This window comes from Ceratosolen solmsi, unplaced genomic scaffold (assembly GCF_000503995.2).
Source record: "Ceratosolen solmsi marchali unplaced genomic scaffold, CerSol_1.0 scaffold28, whole genome shotgun sequence".
Classification (NCBI taxonomy): domain Eukaryota; kingdom Metazoa; phylum Arthropoda; class Insecta; order Hymenoptera; family Agaonidae; genus Ceratosolen; species Ceratosolen solmsi.
The window spans coordinates 4,356,507-4,378,349 of NW_011948429.1; the positions used below are offsets into that span (position 1 = coordinate 4,356,507).

The 21,843-nt window shown below is 24.0% G+C and overlaps 4 protein-coding genes across 4 annotated transcripts in view; 2 read left to right on the forward strand and 2 right to left on the reverse strand.

Moving 5' to 3' along the window:
• Window positions 1–2,461: 2,461 nt before the first annotated feature.
• LOC105363877 (uncharacterized) lies at window positions 2,462–3,084 on the forward strand. Its single transcript, XM_011501680.1, has 2 exons — window positions 2,462–2,571; window positions 2,668–3,084. The coding sequence occupies exons 1-2, from the start codon at window positions 2,524–2,526 to the stop codon at window positions 3,082–3,084; spliced, it is 465 nt and encodes a 154-aa protein (XP_011499982.1). The 5' UTR covers window positions 2,462–2,523.
• A 127-nt stretch (window positions 3,085–3,211) lies between these two features.
• nompB (intraflagellar transport protein 88-like protein nompB) lies at window positions 3,212–8,849 on the reverse strand. Its single transcript, XM_011501599.1, has 15 exons — window positions 8,719–8,849; window positions 8,504–8,554; window positions 7,944–8,107; window positions 6,710–6,905; window positions 6,418–6,635; window positions 5,482–5,713; window positions 5,247–5,404; window positions 4,923–5,109; window positions 4,673–4,859; window positions 4,422–4,569; window positions 4,253–4,364; window positions 4,106–4,174; window positions 3,739–4,039; window positions 3,452–3,631; window positions 3,212–3,358 (listed from the first exon to the last, which is right to left on the reverse strand). The coding sequence occupies exons 1-15, from the start codon at window positions 8,845–8,847 to the stop codon at window positions 3,243–3,245; spliced, it is 2,448 nt and encodes an 815-aa protein (XP_011499901.1). The 5' UTR covers window positions 8,848–8,849; the 3' UTR covers window positions 3,212–3,242.
• A 1,277-nt stretch (window positions 8,850–10,126) lies between these two features.
• Window positions 10,127–12,725, forward strand: LOC105363808 (protein SHQ1 homolog; the record flags this gene model as incomplete). The annotated part of the gene is made up of 8 exons (XM_011501600.1): window positions 10,127–10,499; window positions 10,571–10,761; window positions 10,865–11,064; window positions 11,403–11,807; window positions 11,878–12,001; window positions 12,079–12,242; window positions 12,319–12,489; window positions 12,570–12,725. Coding segments are annotated over exons 1-8 (1,554 nt in total), but the record flags the coding sequence as incomplete, so codon positions are not given.
• Window positions 12,726–13,026: 301 nt separating this feature from the next.
• Window positions 13,027–21,843, reverse strand: part of LOC105363878 (uncharacterized) — a 12,519-nt gene continuing 3,702 nt past the window's right edge. Inside the window, exons 2-7 of the mRNA XM_011501681.1 lie at window positions 21,018–21,273; window positions 20,239–20,538; window positions 18,781–18,892; window positions 15,570–15,736; window positions 13,775–14,165; window positions 13,027–13,302 (exon numbers count right to left, since the gene is read on the reverse strand). Of these exons, the coding sequence (XP_011499983.1) occupies window positions 13,027–13,302; window positions 13,775–14,165; window positions 15,570–15,736; window positions 18,781–18,892; window positions 20,239–20,538; window positions 21,018–21,273 (1,502 nt within the window). The remainder of the gene's footprint in view (window positions 13,303–13,774; window positions 14,166–15,569; window positions 15,737–18,780; window positions 18,893–20,238; window positions 20,539–21,017; window positions 21,274–21,843) is intronic.

Below are 21,843 nucleotides of genomic sequence, written 5' to 3' on the forward strand. Positions count from 1 at the left end.
TTAATATTCATTCCGTGAATCGTTTCTTAAATTAGTGAATATTAAATTAGATAATACTTGCTATTAAAATTATTATATCTTATTTTATTATACAATATTATATCTGTATATCCATAAAATCCAATTTAGTATTGATAATAAATTCGAAAATAAATCTTTCATAAACTTAATATAAATTATTTAAAGCTATGATAGAAGACATGAAATTTGTCGAGTAAAATTTATACATAAAATATATTAAATTGTTTAATGTTGTAATACAAAGAAAGAAAATTAAAAAATATATATATATTAATTTAATGTGGATTAGTATGAGCAAAAATCATTTAAAAAGATCTATTAAAATTCTAACAATTTTACAATATTAATATGAATCAATATAAAAAAAAAATTGCTTATAGTTTATGATGGATTAAAATTTATTTTGTATTTCATTATAATCTTCCGATTGAAATCTTTATTAGAAATAAGTATTATTCTAATCAAATTATCTGACTGAGTGATTGTTCGATTTTTAGAAATTCATGAAATTGTACGTCATAGAGATGAGTAAACATTAGATAAATTTTTTAAAATGAATGGTCCTGTAATATATGTTTTTCCATATTATAAGTGAATAGCTCAAACTTCTAAATCAGTTTATAAGTAAATGTGTATAAACTTCGAGTCAGTACAATTGATATAAATTTAATGTTAATAAATTCAAAATAAATAAAAATCATTATGAATTGATAAATATCTTTTCATTATTATGCATGACTAACGCATTGAAATTGAAATTAATATTTGTATTTAAAAATACATAAGTGTATTACATTTTTATGTAGATATAATATAATTAGCTTGAAAACATATTTCAAATATTTTGCTTTATTATATTCTGGTATACTTATTCAAGATACAATACTGTGCAATAATGTTTTTATTAATAATATTCTGTATTTTATATAAAATATTATATAGTTCATTTTAATTCGATGCCTGAAAATATATTAAGAATATAGAATTTACTAAACTGTTTGAGCAAACATTGAAAATATAGATTACTTGTATAAACAAATTTTGATTTTGTTATTGTACAATAATAAATTTTTCCTTAAATCAGGACATTAATAATTGCAATTATAAATAAATAGATTTTTCAACAAGAAATAAATTAAGAATAATAGTTGGTTAAATTATTATTATTTTTTATGCCAAAAACAGAAATGGAGTTGCCGATTAGTTTAAATTTCGTTACCTTATATTCATACAATTTTCGGGCCACCAGTGTTTTAGAGTTCACTCATTTTCATTTTAATGAAATTGTAATTATAATGTTTAATTAACTTAATATACAAACATCAATATATATTACCTACTTATTTACCACACAACGATGAATCTTTACTGCACAAACATTAATAGTATATTATTTCTTATAAATAATAATAAAACGCAAGAGAAAAAAATATAAATATTACTTGAAAAATAATATAAAAAAGTATAAAGAAATTTAAAAGATAAAAATTTGTTTTTGCTATATACGACGTATCTTCTTATAATCTTATTAATAATACTAAATTTTTTTTTAACAAATCCATTTAATATACATATTGTATTAGATAATTTATGATCTAAATAGCAATGAAATAATTATTTATTCAATTTAAAAATATTAATAATATTACGTATTATATTTTTATTTACTTCTAATTCGACGTTATTAGATATTGCTTTTTAAGCAATACAATAAACAGTATATATATATATATATATATATATTAGTTTTATAAACAATTTAACTAAAAATGCAGTATACAAAAATAATAAAGTATTATTTGAATTTTGTGTGTTTTTTATTATTTCATAAATGCATCGTACAATATATATATTATATATATATATATATATATATAACATGAAAATAATGAATATTACATGTATAAAAAAAATAGATTTTTCTTTCTATCAAGTATTGTAATATTGTAATATTGTAATAAATGTAATATTCTTTATAACTATAATATGCACATAACTATGTAAAATTACTATATTTAAATTATTTCTTTATTGCATTATTTACTCGAAGATTGTTTTCTTATTTCAATAATGAATTTGAATAATGGAAAAAAAACTCTGTTATACGTTCATAATATTTTCTAAAACCAAAAAATATATAATTGTAATGCAATTATTTCATAAGGAAAGTCATTGAAAATTTCATTAAATACGTTTATTTGTAATAATTTTTAAATATCTTTTATTAATAATGTATTGAAGAAGGATTTGAAATCGCGGGGTTTCATAACCGACTGAAGTATTCGAGATTATAGTATTTATTTGATTTAAAAAAATTTTATGACATTAATCAAGATAGAAAGAATTTTGACCGTTTACAGTTTTACATGATATACTTTCCGATGTTTTCATTTATACTCTCTTTTTTTAAATAATAAATTTCAATATGTATACTCGTGTGTAAAAATTAAAATAGTATATTTATTTAAATAAGTAATATTTTTTATAGTAAAATTTTCAATTATGTTCGACGAACAATCAAAGACATATATAATTGGAGAGGATAGCGTGGTAATTTCTTGTTCATTTTTGTAAAATTATATAGTATATAGTATATATTTATATTTATATTTATATTTATATTTATTTGTTGATTTTTTTTTTCAGCAAAAAGCTTTAGCACTTTTTGCAACTGCAAAAAAGAATACTAAGAGAAAAAAAATTGATAAAGATGAGGGCAATTCGAATAAATATTCTCAATATTGCAATCCAATCATTTCTAACAAGATAAACTCTACAGCTCTATATTTTTTGCAAAGCTTTGCATTAAAAGAAATGCGACTGTGTCTAATGAAACATGATTGGTCTAACCTACAAAGGCTATTTTTATTATTATTACAATTTCCAAATAAAAAAGAAACATTAATATGGAGATACGCTTTAGTAATATTACTGCATAGTCCAATGAGTAATGAAGCTCATCTTAAAGATTTTTTTAACTTATGTATTGGCTGTCAAAGTGATAATTATAATTATGCTTTGAACGAGTTAATAACATTGAAAAATGATAAAACAAAAAGGTAACCTTATAGTTACAGCTTTATTTATTCATTACATTATAAATATATTTTTATACAGGCTTATGTACTATTTATATCCGCATGTAGTATAAAATGATTAACGAACGATTCTTTTAAATAAAGTATTATTTAAAAACAGTATAGTTTATTATGTATATAATCTTATTCAGGTAATAGATCTACCCCCAATTGTTCGTCACCAAAATCAGAGTCTTTTTTTCCTGCTGCTGTCATTGGTCGAGTTGGTAGTGATCCAACCGGATCAACGTAATGCGTATCTAGAAAAATGAAAAAATGAGAATATTTAGTTTATATACAGTAGTATACATTTTTTATTTATTTTAATTATTAACTGAATTATTAATTTCTACCGAGTACACTAGATTCTGTAGTGACGTCAAATGAGTCGGTTAAAATGTGATGACTAAAATGAGTATTATCACCATGTTGAAAATTATGCTCGTGCAAAGCAGGACTTGTTTGGTGTTCTGAAAATGTGCTCATTTCCGATCCACCTCTAGATGATGTGCCGCTATTACTTTGTCTTGAATCTGTAACAAATTTTAGATTTTATTTTTAAAATAATTAAAAATTAATTTTTTCAAAATTCAGACTAACTTATGAGTATATTAATAATAATCAATTTAAGTAAACTTACTGCTTGTTCCTGCTTTTCCCGAGCCATGTCCATCTTTATTTTCCTTTGTCTTTTCTAATTTTCGTAGTTCAATGGCATATGTTTGAGCTTCTTTCAGACCCAAATCATTGCACAGTCTAATTAAAAATTTTAAGCATTCGATATTATCAGGAAATTTCTTATGTATATCTTGATATTCAGTAAATGCTTTATGAAATTGTCCTGCTCTCCTTAAACACGATGCCACAAGCAATCTCCATTTCGGTTCATTAGGAGCTAATTCCACCGCTTCTTTAAAATAAGCAAGCGCTTTTTCAGGAACCTAAAAATTGAATAATTATAAAAATTATAGTTAGAAATTATAATAATTTCATTAATAATCAATAACCTGCATTGAAATAAAGTAGGAGCCAAGCCAATTGATTACATCAAAATTTGCTGGATAAAATGAATATGACTGTAAAAAAATGTAATTTAAGTTATAAAACAAAATGCATAAACAAATGTCTAAATATGTAAATAAGTAAATATGTACATCACTGTAATATTGGTAGGCTTGTTGTTTATCCCCAACATTATCATACATTTCGCCTAACTTTTGTAATATTCCTGGATCAGAGGATATTATACCAAGAAGTTGATTGTACCTGTAAATAAACATTATTACAATATTATTAATACTTTTCAATAAAGTAATATCTCACCATTCTGATGACTGTTCCACATTGTTGCTAAGTTGACTAACATGTCCAATTTGATACAATGTTAGAGGATCGTATCTAACGATATTTTTAAGTTTCCAAAAACATTCCAGAGATTGTTCAAACATATTTTTCTTTTTATATAGTAAACCTGAGGTGCAACAATCGAAAACAATAGATAACGTATTCGTGAAAAGATATCCTACGTTTTAAATATAATACAAATTTCTTTTAGTTTACAAAGACTATTTTACCCAAATTATAAAGTGCTTGAACATGATTGGGATCGTTTTCTAGTGCGCATAATAAATATTCTTTTGCAGACTGTAAATCGTTTTTTACAATAGAACATGCTGATAGATTTACGTAAGCAGCCGTATTATAATTATCAGCAATTCTGGCGGCCTCGCCATACTTTTCTGCTAAATCATATTCACCGCGCTAAAAATTTAAACAAATTCCAATTTACCATACCGCCAATAAATATTTCATATTATTACGTACAAGAAAGTGTATAAAAGATAGCACTGTAGATGCGGAACTATTGATTTTTGTGTCTTGATTTTCAAAAATTTTTAATGATTCTATGGCCATGCGTACTTCGCGATTATAAAGAAATACCATTGCTTTATTAATTTCCAAATTGGCAGCGAGTGAATGATAGCCCGAGGACTTAATTGCGTCTACGCACCTAATAGTATATTATAAAAATATTTATTATCGAGATACATTATTTATTAAAATAAATGCAAGCTTATTCTTGTTATTTATAAATGCAACAACGGCTAGTGAATTAGATTTTAATGAAATAATTTAGAATTTATTTACCATGCAAATCCACCAGCAAGTGTTTCTTCAATAACAGGAGCTATCAAATTAGCTGCATTGAGAATTGTCTTTTCAGCATTAACTTTTAATTCGCGCTCTAATTTCGATAAATCATCATTTTTCACTGTTTCGTTCAAAATATTTGATGCAATATCATCCTAAGATTAGAGGCGCATAAGTACGTATAAAATGTAACTTTGTTCCGAGTATTTAACAAAATTATATTCAATTTTACCGTATTAATAGAGTACTTATCATCATGATCTATATGTAGGGGAACATCCAGTAACTCGAGAAAACCTTTTTTCATTTTATCTTCCTGGGAAAGAGCGAAGTGACATAGAATTGCATGCATTCCAGCTTTAAGGTCTGGTTTCTCTCTCATTACCCATTCAAAGCTATTAGCTGCTTCTTCAAGTCGACCCATTCGAACAAAAAGCATTCCAATATTGTGCATAATTTTTATCCTAGAAAATGACGATATTTAATAAATAGTATTACAATCGTATATACGATAAAAATTTTGTGACTATAGGCTCAATAGGAATAAATATTAAAAAATTTCTTTCATTTATATCGTAAATTAATCGAGAAAAAACAATATAAATATTAAATGTATTCGTTAAATGAAGTTTCATATTATTATTATTATTATTATTATTATTATTATTATTATTATTATTATTATTATTATTATTATTATTATTATTATTATTATTATTATAATTAATTTCATTGGCTTTTAATTACATTTTAAAATTAAAATACTTTATAATGTATTATTATTTATAGAGAAACAATATAAACTAAATGCTTGGAAAATAATAAATATTCCTTAAATATATTGGAAGTGTTAATGTTCTTACATAAAATTAAATATTAACAATTGTTAAAAAATTACATAGTATATAATTAATAATTAAATTATTTTAATGATTAGAATGTATTATAATTGTGCTCATTCTTTATCCTTGTTTATATATAGTAAAATATCAACATGGCATGTTAGCGTTTTATAATTTCAATATAAAATAACACTACACTAATGAAAAATATAATAACACTAATTTACCGTTCATAAATTTTACGATTTCACGAATATTTTCAATACTTGTGTGAAATACGTATCATTTAATTTTCAACGAGTAATTATAACTTTTTAGTAATTTACCTTAAATATTTTTGTGCATTGGTTGTTTGATCCAAAGCCATTCTATACATTTTTATGGCTTGAGATAGTTGACCCATTTTCACGTATATATTACCTATATTAACCTTTAGCCTGGCACTGTTGCTAAAATTTCTATTCCTTGTAATAGCTTGATACGTTGCTATTGCCTCGGTATACATTTCATTATTGGAATATTGGCAAGCAAGATTAAAAATAACCTATTAAATAATATAAATGCAAAATGAAAACGTATGTATTTTTATTTTTCACGCACATTGAAAGATTATATTACAGCAAATGTCAGATCAATGTTGTGACTATCGCTCAATCCAGCCTGTTCTTGAAGCCTAATAAGAACGCGTTCTCTTGAGGAAGCTTCTCTCGCTCGTTCTAAAGCAACTTTTACATTCTTTTCGCAACCCGCTTTTGCTGATTCTTCAATTAAAGTCATTATTCTTCGCTCAGCTTGCTTAATTTTTTCTTCTGGCCTACAATATTAATTTTATTAGATTATAAATAAGTTTAATTACGGAATAACACAATTTTTGAACCTCTTTACTCGTTGCAAGTGCAACGTTTAAAGCATTAAGAACGAAGCTGATTCTTTAGAAGCGTCAACTTCATCTGTCAACTAATATTAACTTCATTCTAAGTTATTAGTAAGCTTAACATAACTTTACATATCGTATGTTAAATATCATATGCATAATTAGATAGTTACGCGCGCGCGTGTGTATACCCTATACGCAACCGCGCCACATGCTTTCCCATACACAGGCAAAGAAGGTTCTCGTTATCTTTTATTTAATTTTCTATTGAAATAAATAATATTCGTAGTAACGACAATTCGAAATGAATATTACGGACGATTACTTGCGCCGTGTACGCCGCATAGTACTTTTTATATCTGATAGGTACGAATCACATATTTTAATAATCCTGTTTTATCCAGTCGATCCTTGAGTCTTCTTGCGAGTCTATTGTTCATCGAAAAAATATTACTATCCAATTGTCATTGTTAAACGATTTTGTAAAAATCATAATAAAGCAATTATTAAACATTATATCCTCAACTTGATGATATTTAAATAAATTAGTATCTTTTTAAATTTATTTTTCTTATCTCTATTCCAAAGTTATTAGACTGTTACAAAATTATAATTGCCTCATTCGGTTATTATGTAGCCACCTTTTTCTTCTTCACTTAACTAAAATTAAGTCATCCATGGATAATTTTCTGTAGTCTTAAATATATGTTTACTAAGAGTAATCATCTCACGTTATGATTGATGACTAAAATTAAGAATATCTTTAGCTATAAGCATTCTCACACGATCGTCATTTCTCTTTATTAAAATTTCTAATTTTTTTCTATACTTTTCGTAAATTATTATTTTATATAATATAGAAATAGACTTGCTCTACAGTTACACACATACACACGCGAAAATATGTATATGTATATATATATATATATATATATATATATATATATATATATATATATATAAATATATTTGACTCACGTCTCTTCCTTTTCAGTTTCTAGAGGAAAATTTTGAATCGTGCTACCCAAATTTAAGGGATCGAATGTTTGTCGAGAAGCGCTTGTGTAACCAGCTCCTCGGACCGCTGTCATAGGTCTCAACGTACCTGTTCCAGGTCTTCCTGCTGTGCTTCCTCTTTGATACTGCAATAAGTATAATTTTATGTGCTAGCGTAATTGTCGGAGAATAAATTTCGTCCGATAAACTTTTTTTAATCAATCGCGAATATATAACATTAATTCAAATTAATGAAAATTTATTTAATTGTGAATCATTTTATAATTAAAGAGGAAGAAATAAATGTTGATTAAGATAAAATAAATTACATTTTACATGAACATTAAAATATTTTACTTGAGAAGTATTATTCATAATATCACTTAATATCAAATAAAAACAATAATAATACTTTGTTGTACATGCAATACATTATAATATAATAGCCGAAGATCATATAATTATCATCATAAAATTGCGACTGAATTTTTTTTATTTAAGGCAGAACAAAAAAAAATTTTATTATGTGCTTATTTACTTACGCCTGAAGAAGTTCCAAGACGCATACCTGATCCAGAAAATTTTTGATTTTCCTGTCATGCAATGGATTAAATAATAATTAATTATTTAATTTTCGATTAAATTGTATTTACAAAATTATTATTGATTTATATAATAAGTAATATATTTAAATTCCATTAAATTTATTCTCACTTCATTATAAATACAAATTTTTTCAATAATACATTATATTTACAGTAGATTTAAATCCATTATTGCTCTTTGTAGTATCCTGAAAGAATTCCTCCTGATCCAAATCAGTTGCAGAATACAAAGTTGAGTAATCATTGTAACCAAGAAATATATTATTATCCACAGATGCCATAGTTATAATATTCTTTGACAAAATTTAATTGATAATTTGACAAATACAAATATATAAAAATATTAAAATTTATTCATTAATATCAATCTTAATTATCAGTGTTAAAGATATAACTCGATATAAACAGAATAAAGATAGGAAAAGTTTTGTTGTGAATTTTATCTCACATAGAAACGCAATAAATGCGCAGTAACTAATGCTTACATTAAATATTTGTTTTTATCCTTTTCATATGAAACAAGAGAGACTTTTAATTAATCATGCTTAAGCTATATTGTTACGCCGAACTTAATTTTATCCTTCTTTTAGATAAAATTATCAAATACAAACTGAATTATAGGAATATCGCAATATGTACGCAATACGATTAATTTTATAATATAATATAAAATATTATTAATATTTACAATATAAAGTAATGCTAGTGAATCAAAGTACGCTGATATTACATTTAAATTAAATAAAAAAAGAATATAAATAATTAATCAACGAAAGATTAAGAGAATGCCTATGTAATAAAATGTTATAGAGGGTCGTTAAGAAAATAAATGAATTTTAATATAAATATTTGAAATCCTAATGAAATTTTAAAATTATGATATGTTGAATAGCTTTAATGTAAACGAAGATAAATTAAGATCGATTTAAACCAAATCATAACTTGCTATTACAATAGTAAGATATACATGTCCACATAAATATCTATATTTTCATACGCCCCCCCCCCTCACCGCCGCCACACGCAAACAAGCAAAAGGGGAAGGAAGAAATACAAGAATATAAATTTGGTATATATTTATAAATAAATAAATTCAGAATACCTAATATAATTAATCAATAAATAGTTGTTATTGAACTCGTACAGTCAATCAAAATTAAAAAAAAATTTAATGACAGAAATGACTAATATTCAGTTCACGCAACAGTTATTATTATTATAAAATAAAGTGTAAATTATTGATCGAAATAAAGATTTGTAAAATAATACGATATTTAATTAATTAAATAATAATTAGTATATATTAAAATTACAGTTTTCTAACATTATTAATCTCTAATATAAGAAAATTTTTAATATGCTTTCCGATTTAATTCAAAATATAAGATTAAAGGTTATTTTGAAGTAGAGGAATACGGTTTTGTAACCATAACCTAATATAAACGTCCCAATATTGTATACGAAAACATTTTTCATGTTCCATATTCCGAATTATGATCGCTTACTAGATAGAGATTAGAATTAGGAAAAAATCCATTCAATGGATCATACAAGTATATGTTGAAATAATATAAACATTTGGTAAAATAAAAATATTCGATACACCTCATTTTCGTTGTATTCGCTGTATAAAATTTGCTATAAATTAAATAATTCTAGTGATATATCTGAATTACATTGAAATAACATGAATGAACATTGAACAGTATACATGCGTCTAAGCTATTTTAAAAGTTAGAATAATAGTATATACAATTTAAATAGTTTTAATTAGATGTCATTCGTGTAAAATGTTAACTCCACGATTTGAATTGTCACAAACAGAAGATGAACTTACTATTGTTATTCATGCACCATATGCAAATATCAAAGATACTGTAATTCATATTGATGGAACGGATTTTAGATTTTATTCTACTCCGTATTATTTAAGGTACAATGTCATTATAAATATTCATTATTTATTTTGAAATTTATAAATTCAAATTTCAATCTTTCATTTAGATTAAATTTGCCTGGAGAGATTGAGGAAACTGATGCATCAACTGGTGATTATGATTGTGAAAAAGGAGATTTCAAGTTAAAATTATCCAAAGTTCATAAAGGAGAATATTTTGAAAATTTAGATATGATAACAACTTTATTAGCACCTTCAAAAAAGCAAAAAAATATTGTACCTGTCATTGAAGTGATTAGTACGTGTATTTACTTACATATTGATAAAATTTTAATAATGGTTTTTTTATAACATCTGCTATTCTTATATTTATTATTAAATTCTATAATTTGCGGTATTAGGTAATCCTTGTGTGACCACTAATGAGTATGTTGATAAAGAAAATGAAAGCAATGAAGATAAGGATGATACTAATAATATAAATGATAATGGGGATGAATGGTATACTAAACAAATTCCTGTATCAGAAGACATTTACTCGCTACAGTCTCCCAAATATGGATTTGCTAATAAAATTTCTGGAGCCTTATCTGCTTTTGAAGTTAGTAAATTGAGAAAATTAATTATAGTTTCGATGACTTATAAAATTACCAATTATTATTACAAATTTCATATTGGAAATTCTTCAAGTTTAGAAATCTAAGTTTTTATAAACTCAAGTTCATTGATACTGCAAAGTAAAAAAACTTTAAAATTTAATGTGATTTTTATTTAATTATTTTATATCGATTAATTTACTGTTCAAGTCATAATTTATTAAGCGGATAGAGAATTTAAACGATTAGGTGACACTATTCATAATTTTACATAATGCTTTTAATTAAATTTCATGTAATTCATCAATTTTATTTAGAATATTGAATAGTATTATTTGTTTAGAATGCATGGATTAAAGAAATCATTGATCTACCGTTACCCGATAAAACTTTAGTAGAAGATCGCAAAAAATTACGTGAAAACGATGAAATCAAAAGTTTTAACGAACAGCATTATATGGCTGATTTTGTGGAAACTGATTGTCTTGAACTTTATTTGTCATATGAATGTGAATGGGAAAAGCTTGTTCAAGCAGATATAAGTTTTAACGATACTGAAAAAGATATACTTAAAGAACTGCCAAACAAAGAATATTTATTAGATGACAATGAGATGAAGATAGCACTCTTTAGTATGGTTGATATATTGTTTGCAAGTTGTTATAATTGTCGAACAACACTTGGAGAAAATACTGTAGAAAGTTGTTGGACTATAAACAAACTTAGTTCAACTTTATCTTGGTTTCAGGTATAATTATTTACTTATTTAGTTTAATATTTTTTATTCTTATAGTACATTTGACAATCTTTTTATTTAGAATTTTTCTAATATGAATGATGTAATATTGAGCTGTATAAGACGATCTTTATGTTACCCCTTAATTAGAAATTGGGATCTTGCAATAAGAGTTTTTCAAGATGTTAAAAAAGTAATTAAATTAGGTAAATATAGAAATCTAATTTTTTGAATTATCATTATTTTACTTATATGCTTTGATATTCATCTAATAATTTTGTAGGTAAAAAGTATATATTAAAGCGTTTTTGTGAAATTTATAAACTTTTTAATAATTCTTATGAACCGAGATATATATTGAATCAGCTATATATTCAAGATTACTTAATCTGGTTACAACATGTTCAAAATTACAGAATAGAAGAACTGAATTTGTTATTAGAAAATGTATGTTCAATTTTCTGTGTATAATATTTTATAGAAATTATTATGGTATTTTTTAAATCTAAAATCTTTATTATAGATAATTCCAACAAAAGAAGAATTAGATTTAGATCTCACGAAAATCGAAGAAGCAATTTACATGGTACAGAATGAAGATTTAGTTATTGAAAATGAATTATATACTTTACCTAATGACTTAGAAAAACTCATTATCAGTAATGATAATAAAACGTATGTAAATATAAATTCGATATAGAACATAATTCTGAAGTGCATTGAATTCAATTCAATTCAACTTTTATTTTTGTTTTTCTCTTTAGTTCAGATAACCGTATTTCCCCCCTTACTACCGATAGTGATTCGGATTCGGACTCAGACTCTTCCTCAAGCAGTTCAACTACAAGTAGTAACAGCTCAAGCAGTTCTTCCAATAATTATAATAGTAATAGTAACTGTACTAGTAATAATAGTACACTTAATATGGATAATAAATCTATGTAATGTATTATATATTATTATATAGAACACCTTTTAAAAAGGCATATAAAATATAATTGGTGATTATTAATACATCGATTTAAGGGAAAATAATTTTTATATAAAGGATAAAATAATTTTTTTTTGAATTAATTATACAATTATATAATTAATTTTATTTTATAAAATTTGTAAATCTTAATGTAATAGAATTTTCATTTTATAAAAATTAATCTAATGTAAATTTATCTTAAAAGTTATTATAAATATATATTATTTTTATTATAATATCAAATAAATTAAATTATTGTTATTTAGATAAGTCATAATATAACCATGGCAATAATTTACTGTAATGTGCTATCAATTTACTTTTAGCTTCTTCATCGACTATGTCATCTTCTTTATTAAAGTACATTGTTTCGTCATCAATTTTTTCACCAATAAGTTCTGCTTCTTTCGTAGGTGTGACGTTCGAACTCTTATATATATTTTCCACATTCTCTTTTCTTTCATTATTTATAGATAATTCAGTTGGTATCAATGCATCATATTCCATAAAAGTCGTATCTTGATTTTCCACACTCTGACAAACATAATTTATTTAAAAATTCATTCATTTTTAATTGAAAACTTAAAATAATTGGTCAAATAGTATGTTTTTAGAAGTATAAAATTTTATTAAAAGTATTATATATGCTTAACTAAATAAGAAATTATATTTTGTATCTATGTTACTTTACTTTACTTGCATCATAGTGACAAGCGCGCGTATAATTATCATCGAAAATAATTAAAAATTTTTTTTTCAAATATTGTTTACTATATTGAATTAATAATTTTTATATTATCCTATGTATTGATGAGATTCTTATATTTCACTGACTCTTTGTTGTTTAAAGGTTGAAAATATTAGAGAAAACATTATATTAATTATTAAATAAAATAAAAAGTGAACATAACGATTGATAGAGCTTCCTCTATCTTTAGGCACATTTTTTAACAATAATTGTTTTGAATTTATGCAATCTCAACCAAATTATATTATAGTTTCATACCTGATCAATATTGGCCATAGTAAACTGTAGATTTTCATGAATCTGTTCGTTGCTAAAGTTTTGCCAGTAATCAGCCACCTCGCCATATAATCCGGGACTTTCATCTTTACCAAAGGTTCTTTTAACTATTTCAGATTTCTCATGTGACAAGATATTAAATTGGCTCTTATCATTTGCTAAATTCGATTCATTTTCTTCTTGTGGCTCTAGGTGACCATGGTAGTTTGACAAACCAGTTTTTAATACAAGATATTCATGCGATTTCATCGTTTGATCATTTAATTCATCAACATGAGGAGCGCGCATTATTATGCGTATAGGCATCGAGTCTGCATCGAGTAAATTATCTTCACCATTCAATTTACTATGATTTAAACGTACGTTTGCCCATTAAAACCTATTCGTAAATCTAGTTATTTTTTAATGAGTAATACCACTCCAGAATCTGTTTAAAAATTCGACTTTTCAGCTTTAAAGGTGCCCGAGAGTGTATAGAAATATTAGAGCAACGATTATGACGAGTAAAATATTTCTTACCTCATATCTGCAATCTGAGACTAAACAGTGCAATGTATATACTATATGATAAAGAATTTTATGTATATTTATGCAATTAAATTTCTTTAAAATTATTAAAAATCCTACCCAAGTTCTTCTTAACGAATCATATTAAAATTTTAATTTATATTGAGAATTAAAATTTCTTGACAAAGTATAAGAAAGCTTTTTAATAAATTAAATCAATGCATAACCAATATAATGAAAGTTTTATTTATTTTTTTAAAAGTATATTATTTAAGTAAATATTTTTTTTATTTTCGAATATATTTCTATAACAGTGCATATTTAAAGCTGAAAAATTGTTCATTTTTTTGTTTTACTTGTAAAATTGATTAAGAAACATGTCCAATATAATAGTGTCAACCATGTGAAATATTTGAACCGTAATAACAATATTTTGAAAACAAATTATCGAACAAAATTTGACATTCATTTAAGTATATAAATTTCAGAGACATAAAATAACTTTCCCTGTTTCTAATTATGTTGCTAAAAAACTTAATAGTTTATTTAATTTTTAAGTAATTAGAGTGGCGTTACCCATTAATAGTTAGACGTTAACAACAAAAGAAAAATTTATAAAATATTTTAACATCATATTATTAAAATATTGATATTCTTATTGTTGCTTTGTTTGAACATATAATGCTTTGATAAACGTATAAAATTACATTATAATATAATGGTTGTATTACAATAACCAATATATTCATTATACAAAATTTAAAGATTCAAAACAGCAAAACTTGATTTGAACTTTGTTTATAATGCAATAGAAATTTTTTAAACATTTACGAATTAAGAAGTTTTTTAAAACAAGATTTTTTCGTAAATAAAATTGTACAACAATAGTATGTAATCTTATGGAACTTAAAATGTTATTAAAAAAAAAATCTATTTATATATATATATATATATATATATATATATATCTACTACTTTTTCTTAACTTTGTATTTAAAAGCTTATGAATTTACACGTATTCTTTTCTTGAAAATTGATGAATATTTATTTGGGTTTGGTTATTAAATAATATTTATTATTTATATTAATAAATAAATAAATAAATATATGTATATATTAATTTTTTTTTATGTGAAAATCATAAATTAAGAATTTGTGAATCTGAATTTAGTGTAGAAACTTTTAAGAAAAAAAAGTTCATTATCTTCGCATTATTATATTAATATTTAGTTAGTCATTATATCACTTATTATAATTTGTTTTACATTACCTATTCCTTTCCATAGTTTCTAGATGATTTTGCAATCCATTAGATAATACAGAACGGCCATTTGATGATCGAGTTTGTAAAATATAATTAATACTCTGATTTTCATTTTCAGTTATGTTGTTTAGATTCATTTTTTCTATTTGCATTGTTGTTGGAATTTCTGATTCCTATAGCAAAATTACAAATTATAATTTAATTTTTTAAGTTACCTAAACTTTTGTTGCATTAGTACATTACTATTATTATTTCATAAATGTAAATTTAAAGTATATATGGTTGCGTTATATTTAATTTTAATGTTTTAAGTAAATTTACAATTTATTTTCGTTTTATAATTTAAAATAATTATTTTCTTTCGATGACATAGAAATAATGAGACTAATTTTTATAAAATTAAGAATGAATATAATTAATATACATTATTAATATACTGTAAAGTATAAACTAATATTTTTATTATGAATACTTTTAATATAAAATTTGTAAGATATAAAATTCATTTATCAATCGATCAATAAAGCTCTATAATAATTTTGAAGTAGAGCTTCAATAATATTTATTAATATAAAATTATAAACTATTCAAGTTGCAGTAATAATTTTTTAATCATGTTTGTTACCGTTATTGTGACAGTGTTTAAATTTTCTGTTGTTGATTCAAAATTCGAATCTTGATCAGTGTATTCATTGCTGATGGGATTTAATAAATCATCGTTGGAGTTTGAGGTTCCAAAATTGTAATCAGGACTAGTTTCATAAGTTGAAATATCTTCTGTCTGGGTAATTCCTAATGATAATTCATCCGTGTTAACTGGTGTATAATTATTTTCATTTTGAAAAAATGATGCCGATGATTTATCTAATAATGAGATCGGATCATCGTATTTATCTTGAATGGTAATTGACAATGGAGTACTATTGTTCTCATCTTGAATAATTAACGTTGATGTTTCTTGTAATGTGGAAAACATATTTTTATTCTCAGTACTTGATGTTAATGATTTTTCTGCCATTTCTGAAGTATCGAAATTTTTAGTGAAATCATTATATATTAATGATTTATCGGTCGTTGATGTTACTTCATTATTTTTCAGCGTTGCGTCTAACACGGAACTCTGAAACTATTACAGTATATTATACAATACATTATAATAAATGAATCGATGTATTAATATTTTTACAATAGTAATTATTGATAAGTTAATTGATTTTCATATTTATATATTTTTAAAGTTATAAAGATAGAATGATTGGCTAATAATTGTTTGTAAAGCATATACGAGAAATATTTATCAATACTGTAATAATTTTTTTTTTAAATTTATTATCATATATAACTATGTATTGGTTTTCTATTCAAGTCAGCATAAGATCGCATATTAAATATTATGATAATGGATACTATGAACGATTTGTGTATCAGGATGCGTGCACATGGTTTCACGTGTGCCATATATATTGTATTCAAACATATATCGATGTATGCATCCATGCACAATGCATGCATGCGTTCATCCATTCACGCACACACACGCGCACACGCACGCACGCACGCACACGCACGCACGCACGCACGCACACGCGCGCGCGCGCAAAAATATTTTATAAGATATAAATTCAAAAATAATGAAGTGTAAAATAATACTTCTACTAAAGCTTTCGTTTGAAATAATTATCTTTTTGTGATTTTTTCGTCATTAACGGACATTTGCAATTATTATCATATTGATTAAACACAAAATTTTTTTTCAAAATATTTTTGTATTTAATTAAAAAATATTTAAAGTGACAAACTATTTTACATATCCATAAATCATGTTCAATAAAATAATATTTAAATGATAACTGATTTTTAATATTTCATTATAACTTTGTAGCATTTTATTGTAAATTTAAAATTTAAATTTAGCACGAACTTATTAAAATACAATTCAATATACATTCAATTTTTAATATAAAAAGTAAAAGAATACTACATGTTAATAATTAAAATCTAACCATTTCAATTATATTGGATCAATAAATCATATTTTCAATTTTAAATGTACATACATTTATATGCATGAAAATGTTACATTAATGTTTAACATTATGTTATTTAAACAAACAATTACCCGAACAGTATAAAGTAGTATAAATATTTGTATAAATAAGATTACTAATATTTCGATAATTTTTAAATTACAAATATTATCGGAAATTTTAATACATTTCATTTAAAAAACGAAAATGTAACGAGCTAGACTGTATTGAAAATATCATAGATTATCGACATCTTATAAAGATAGTTTAAACGAGCTTGAATAATATGTTCTATTATATCCTTATGTTTGATTTTCCGATATTATATTATATAATTGATATTTAAATTTAGATTAGATTAGATCCAGAATAGATTTAAATTTACAGTTAATTATAATTTAAAGTTCATATATTCTTATGATAATTATAAAAATTAGAAGCACATACGATGAGTCAGTATTTTTTGGTATAAAATTTAAATATTATTAATGTAATTTTCATTGTATGTAATATTTTAATTTTTTAACAAAAAAAAAAAATAGAAAAGAAACTCGTATACCAACGCATCATATATAAATATATATATATAATTTTCCGCAACATAAAATAATAATTCGATTTAATAATTTAAGAATATATTGAATAAAAGTAGGATATTATTTGTTGTTCTATTATATTAAACAGTATAATTATTTCCATTTATTATTTTTGGTGGAACAGAGCTGAGTTTAAACAGTATACGATTTCATTAATCTATTAATAGAAGCAAGAAAAAATAAGTACATTTGAGAAAAATATTCTTTGTTCATTCTAATATTTATCTTTAATAAACTAAAATTTTAATTGTCTTGTTCTATCAATATAAAATCAATTTTATTCCGAACTAATAAATTTCACAATCAATCATACATAAACTATAATTGCTATAAATATTTATATATACAAGCAAAAAAAAATTAATTCAAATTATAAAATAGACATCGAATGAACAACTAATTTATAAATGATTAACTTTTAAAATTTGTAAACTTTTCATTAAATCCTTACACGTTGATTGCATATTTACTCATAGTCCTGTTATGTATTTGTATAAATCAATTGAAATTTGAAATATATCGCTTCTTTAAATTATTAATTTTGTCTTTATTATTAAATATGAGCAACCATTTAGAATTTCATAAGCATACAACCTGGCAGTATCCGCAGGGTTCGTCATTATAGGTAGAAAGAATAGCTGCCTTGACATACGGGAAATGTAATATGCTCCAAGGTACGATAACTTCATAGGTCAATCTTCCACATCTGCAAAATGTAATAAACGTGTTATAAATATAATTTATTGATTAATTACATTTTTCATTTGATAAAACAGGTTAAATGTAATATATCTTGAAGAAATATCAATCATAACGATTTAATAAGGTGGTTATAAAGTTATCTCTCACAAAATCATCTGTTAATTGTGACTTTCATCGATGAAATATATACTTTTGTATATAAAAATGCATAAGTGTGGCGCAAATTTGTTACAAGAATTTTTTTATGACATTTACAAGCGATGTCTTAAAATATATGTTTAAAGAATAGAGTATGCAAAAGAGTATTTTTAGAACAATTAGACTAATTTTTCAATTGCAGCTACACTTGCATAAGCATTCTTTCTGACAATTAGACCACTAATTATATCTTCAATATTACGTGAAATTAATCTAATAATGAGATATGATACTCTCTGATGATTAAATTTCAGAAATCTGAGGCCGTGACCTAACCAATCGTAAATATCGTCTTTAATTTTTCTTAAGTCCAGTCCATAAAATAATAAATTTGATGCAATTATAAGTCTATATTTTATCAATAAAAGCACAGAGCCATTAAAAATAGTATTGATGATTATTAATATAATAATTACATAATATTATATTTTATATAACTATCGTTAATAATAATAATAATAATAATAATAATAATGAATTATCTATTATTTAATTATTACTAACGAATTATGTAATTATCATTAATATCGAATAATTAATAATACTATTTATTATTATGATCAATTTATTGCTATAATTACGTCATTAATATTTTCATAAATCGAAATGTATAGTATGTAAACTTTATGTATACTTTCAAGTTCACCCACAATATTGCTGTTAATAAAATTATTTTTAATTAAATATTTTAAAACAATGTAATATAAATATAATTATTTAAAATAGCTTTTATATAAATAAAAATGAAACTCATTAAGATAAAAAAAAAACCAGTCACGTTTAATGCGTCACTTTGTACAGTCATAGGCATAAAATTATCACATTTGCGCATGCATATTGTATAATTTAATTAATAAGTAATATACAATAAAATTATATCATTTTTTTTTTAACCATATGATAATATAATATTATGAAAAATATATATTAATGATCTTAATTTAGAATCTAAAATCTCTATGGTTTATATACAGATATCGTTATCGTACCACTAAATATCGATCAAAAATATTCATAAATCTTAATGGTATAAATATTTGAGAATATTACAGATTCAAGATTTTTGAGTTAATAAACATTTATGCATTGTTCTAACATGTGATATGGTAATAGGCAGAGGTAATGTAAATAATTAATTGTACATATATTCACCGATCGATAACGAGAATTTGATCTGGAAAAGCTTTGAGTTTTAACCAAATTTGTAGCTCGACTGTGTCTTGAATAAAATATACGTCAGGGCCGAGTTCTTCGATCAGTGCTTCGGGTGATCCAGTGATAGGAGGAAGCCCATCGGATTCGCTTGGTAAAATCTGTTTCCACGGCTCATCTTCTAATTGAATTTCTGCTCTATCGATGTTTTGAGTTGATGCTTCCTGTACAGCGTTTATCGCGAAAAATTGAATGTTGTCCAAACCCGTTTTTTTGAAACGTTGCTTCAATATTTTTAACCTTAATGAATATTTTATAAATGAGTCTATTGTAAGGCCAAGAAATTGTTTTTGTTCAAATTAGTATTCAGCATGCACGAAATTACGAATGTGTAGTAATAATTTACTTACTTATGATTTTTATTACATTACTGGCAAGTATATAATTTTAACAAACTATTTATAATAATGATTATATAATTAATTGATACCATTGTTCATATTATTATTATTATTATTATTATTATTATTATTATTATTATTATTGTTATTCCATTAAATATCTAAAAATGGATGGTTAACAACTATGTCATATTAATTATTAATTTTTTTAGAAACTAATTTTTATACAATTTTCATTCGTGTTAATTTTCATAGTAATAACAAAAAAAAAGTAATTTTAAGCAAAGTATCTATATAATTTACTTAACGAGTAACGAGCTTTTAATGAATGTGTTGGTAAGTTTATAAAATCCAATTCTATAAATATTTTGTACTTACATAGATGCTTGTCCATGACTAAACTGCTTCGATGAATCGAAGAAAGCAAGAACATTTACTTGTCCAATCTGTTTATCCCAAAATTGTAAAATACTGCATTGCTTCAAATATCCGAAATAATCTTGTCTTTTTCGTAAATTATTATATCCTTTCGGTACAACGTTTATACTTTCAAGAATATCAGCGTGTATGTGGATAATACTTGACAAAAAATACCATAAGGACATAACTACAGGAACGATTACTTTCATTTTCACTAAAATATTGATTAATTTTATTTGAAATTTGTTTTAAGTTATACTATCATCTTTTAAAAACGTTATGAGTTAAAAATTAAAAGGCAAATGATTTCTAAATTTTATATTATATTATCGTTGATAATGTTATATCACAATTATGACTGTATAAGTATTATAAATATATTGAGAAAGATCGAGAAGATATTCAGAATGGCAGAAGGTTTGACTGTTTTGCTAAGTCAAGCAATAATAAAAGAAGGGAAAATTTTTAAAAATTGTTTGCTAATTGCAGAATCATCATTCGGTAATTATCGTTAGATTGTTAAAAAAAAAAAAAAAAAAGAAAAAAAAAGACATCTTATATGGCCAACGTTAAATATTTGTTCTTATGTTTTGCTTGTTTTAGTGGTTAAAAAATGATCAGATTTATACTAAAACTATCTAATTTTCAGCAAAAATAGTATCGCGTAACCATTATCAAATTATCAAACAAAAACTTGTTAATATCAGTGATAACTTAGCCTTGCTTAAGCACGACGCCATTCATGACAATACATATCAGTGTTGTTCTGTCGTAGTTCATTTTA